Source organism: Austrofundulus limnaeus, unplaced genomic scaffold, assembly GCF_001266775.1.
Source record: "Austrofundulus limnaeus strain Quisiro unplaced genomic scaffold, Austrofundulus_limnaeus-1.0 Scaffold1954, whole genome shotgun sequence".
Taxonomy (NCBI): Eukaryota; Metazoa; Chordata; class Actinopteri; order Cyprinodontiformes; family Rivulidae; genus Austrofundulus; species Austrofundulus limnaeus.
In genome coordinates this window covers 33038-36653 of record NW_013954356.1, presented here as the reverse complement: position 1 = coordinate 36653, position 3616 = coordinate 33038, and the positions used below count along the sequence as shown (strand labels likewise).

At 42.2% G+C, this 3616-nt stretch overlaps 1 protein-coding gene across 1 annotated transcript in view; it reads left to right on the top strand.

Annotated features, from left to right (window-relative positions):
• Positions 1–841: 841 nt before the first annotated feature.
• The window catches only part of pnp4b (purine nucleoside phosphorylase 4b), an 8394-nt gene continuing 5619 nt past the window's right edge, over positions 842–3616 (top strand). The window contains exon 1 of the mRNA XM_014034065.1: positions 842–953. Within this exon, the coding sequence (XP_013889519.1) occupies positions 859–953 (95 nt within the window). The 5' untranslated portion in view covers positions 842–858. The remainder of the gene's footprint in view (positions 954–3616) is intronic.

Genomic DNA, 3616 nt, shown 5'->3' with positions numbered 1-3616 from the left:
GATTATGTATTTATTTATTTATTTATTTATTTATTTATTTATTTATTTGTTTATTTATTTATTTATTTGTGTATGTAATTTTTGGAGCTGTCAGCTGATCTTCAGACGTTTCCTATTAAAAAACTAAGTTCCCATTGGTCAATCAGAGTGATCATGGTTATTGAGTTAAAATATTTAACAACTAATGTGAAGTTATTTTTTTAACAAATCGTGTTTTTAACCATCTGATTCCAGGTTTTTGCTCTTGATGCCTACAGCTCCAGCTTTGCTGTTTGCTGACAGACGAAACTAAACTGATGCCCTGTTAACACACCACTTCATAATTTTACCCACATTTAACCTGTAGCAGGTGCTGATTTCCACCTGTTTATAGTTTTACAACTAAAACTGTTTCTGACGCCACCGCAGTTTGTCCTTCATGAGCCTTCGKAGACAAGATGGCGGCTGCCTGTGTGGTGACCTGTGACCATGGAGATATAAACATCTTTTTATAAGGTAAAAATAATAAAACAAGGTCTTTGTCTGCAATGATTAGACATGTTTTTATTATTGTCATTAGTGATTATCTCAGTTTCAGCTGAAAGAAGAGATGAAATCCCACACCCTGTGTCTTTAAACATTTACACTGTATTTTACAGGAAATTCAGAGCAGCCAGTAGGTGTCAACTGCAGAGTTACAATTACTTCAGTTTGATCAGTTCCGTTCACGAACCTGATCCGGTCTCATTGATACGAGTCAGGGTCCAGTTTTATCTGTTCCTCATTCGAGGTGGCTGTTATTGAAAGTGAACCGGCTTCAGAGGTCAAAGGTCACTGCCTCATGGTGTCAGTGACCCTGAGTGTGTCTGCAGAGCCTGAATGAACCAATCAGAGAAGCTCTGGCTGTGTGCCTCCTCCTCATTTTCTTCTTCTGGAGTTGGTGGGACCACGATGCACGGCAAAGGCAGCTCCTGGTGAGAAAAACAAACTTCATATTTTCTCAGATTGTCGAACTTTTAGCCCGAGGAATTCATCACTTTTCAAGTTACTGACAGTAAAAAAGAATTCTGAAAAGATGTTTTATCTCTGCTCACATTTTCAGCACGTTTGTTTCATGACAGAACATCTCTTTTTTATTCCCATTTATCTTTGAATAGAAGGAAAAGGACTTGTTCCAGGACAGGTCTGTAGGCTCCCTTCAGGCCCAGAACAGGTCTGTAGGCTCCCTGCAGGCCCAGGACAGGTCTGTAGGCTCCCTGCAGGCCCAGAACAGGTCTGTAGGCTCCCTTCAGGCCCAGAACAGGTCTGTAGGCTCCCTGCAGGCCCAGGACAGGTCTGTAGGCTCCCTGCAGGCCCAGAACAGGTCTGTAGGCTCCCTTCAGGCCCAGAACAGGTCTGTAGGCTCCCTTCAGGCCCAGGACTGCCTTGAAAAAGAGCTCGAAGGGATTTATCGGATTAAATAAAACCACATTTAAAAAAAGCTTTACTTTAGCACTTGGTTGCACCACACTTGTTGCTTCATGTTCCCAGGTCATTTAGAACAGGGGTTCTCAAACCTTTTGGGTCTGGGGACCCCTTACAAGGGCGAAAAAATTCCAGAGACCCCCTCATAGACCCCCTGCTGTTTTAAAAGATAATTTATTGTCATTTCAACCCCTAAATGCCAGAGGAATATAATTTTTAATTAAGTTTATTATGTTTGTTTTATCAGTTCATTGTTCTCCATGCATTTTTAAAAATCAAAACCAAATTAAGATTTTAGTAAAAAAATTGAGGACCCCCAAGTTACCTCTTGCGGACCCCTGGGGGTCCAGGGACCCCAGTTTGAGAACCTCTGCTTTAGAACATTTTTACTTGCTGTCACTGGTAAAACCTGGCAAGTAATTCTGACAACAGCCTTCTGTCATTGAAGGGTTGGTCAAAAAGACGTTTTCAGGGTCTTATCAGCTTTGTTAGAAATTGGGTTTAGTGGTTCCCCAGTGTCCCAGATTGTTCCATAGTACTAATAAAGTGTGTATTAACATAAAATAACCAGTAAACACTCACAGTTTTTATTTGCCTACAGGAAATATTCTGTTTCTGTCAAATTATACCATATTTTTCCCATTTAAAGTGCACAATAAGTAGTGAATGGGCACCAGTGCCCACCATGTCCCTGACAGGAAGAAGCAGGTAAAGATTAATGGATGAAAAATGTTCGTTGTTTTCTCTTCCTTTCTTTTACGTTGTGGGAGGGGCTGAGTTTAGAGGAGCAGGCCTGTGGTTAAAGGCTCCTGCATGCTGCTGCCCAGCTGTCGCAGTTTTATGACGAAAATTGCGTCACTTCAGTTTGCAGTGCCGACATTTCGGCACTTCTTGTCACAACCCGGGGGTCGAACTTTTCACCCCCTCCACACAAGAACACACTCGAACTGTATGGTGTGATTGGTCAGAAGTTTGTGGGAGTGTTTGTTTGTGCTGAAAGGGCTCAGACGCTGCGTTTGCTTCAACCACTCGCTTCAAAAGAAAAAAAAAGGAAGAAGAAAGCGATTGCTTCAGAGCCAACTGTTGTACCAGGAAGCAGTGATTTATAAAGATGGTCATACGGACAAAAACTCAGAAAAGGGGATAAAACAGACATTTTTCACGGTGGAATCTGACTGATTAAAACTTTGGAGCTTAATCCAGGACCAGTTTGTGGATTAACAGCGTCGAGCGAGCCGCAGACTTCTTTTTTTTCCTGTGTTGGACTCCCCCAGGAAGAAATCCCACGCAGTGACGTGTGCTGCAGTGGGAGGGGTTCCCCAGGAGCTCGGCTCGGGGTGTCTGAGGAACCATGAGAGGTGTGTGTGAAAACAACCACTGAACAACCACTGAACAACCACTGAACAACCACTGAACAACCACTGAACAACCACTGAACAACCACTGAACAACCACTGAACAACCACTGAACAAACACTGAACAACCACTGAACAACCACTGAACAACCACTGAACAAACACTGAACAACCACTGAACAACCACTGAACAACCACTGAACAAACACTGAACAAACACTGAACAAACACTGAACAACCACATGACGGCGCGTCGACCGGTCGGCTGCCGAGCGACCGTACTGCCTGCTTTACTGGTTAGTTCAGACTGGTTAACTCTTACTTGTTAGTTCAGACCGGTTAACTCTTACTGGTTAGTTCAGACTGGTTAACTCTTATTGGTTAGTTCAGACCAGTTAACTCTTACTGGTTAGTTCAGACTGGTTAACTCTTATTGGTTAGTTCAGACTGGTTAACTCTTATTGGTTAGTTCAGACTGGTTAACTCTTACTGGTTAGTTCAGACTGGTTAATTCTTACTGGTTAGTTCAGACCAGTTAACTCTTATTGGTTAGTTCAGACTGGTTAACTCTTACTGGTTAGTTCAGACCAGTTAACTCTTACTGGTTAGTTCAGACTGGTTAATTCTTACTGGTTAGTTCAGACCAGTTAACTCTTACTGGTTAGTTCAGACTGGTTAACTCTTATTGGTTAGTTCAGACCAGTTAACTCTTACTGGTTAGTTCAGACTGGTTAACTCTTATTGGTTAGTTCAGACCAGTTAACTCTTACTGGTTAGTTCAGACTGGTTAACTCTTATTGGTTAGTTCAGACCAGTT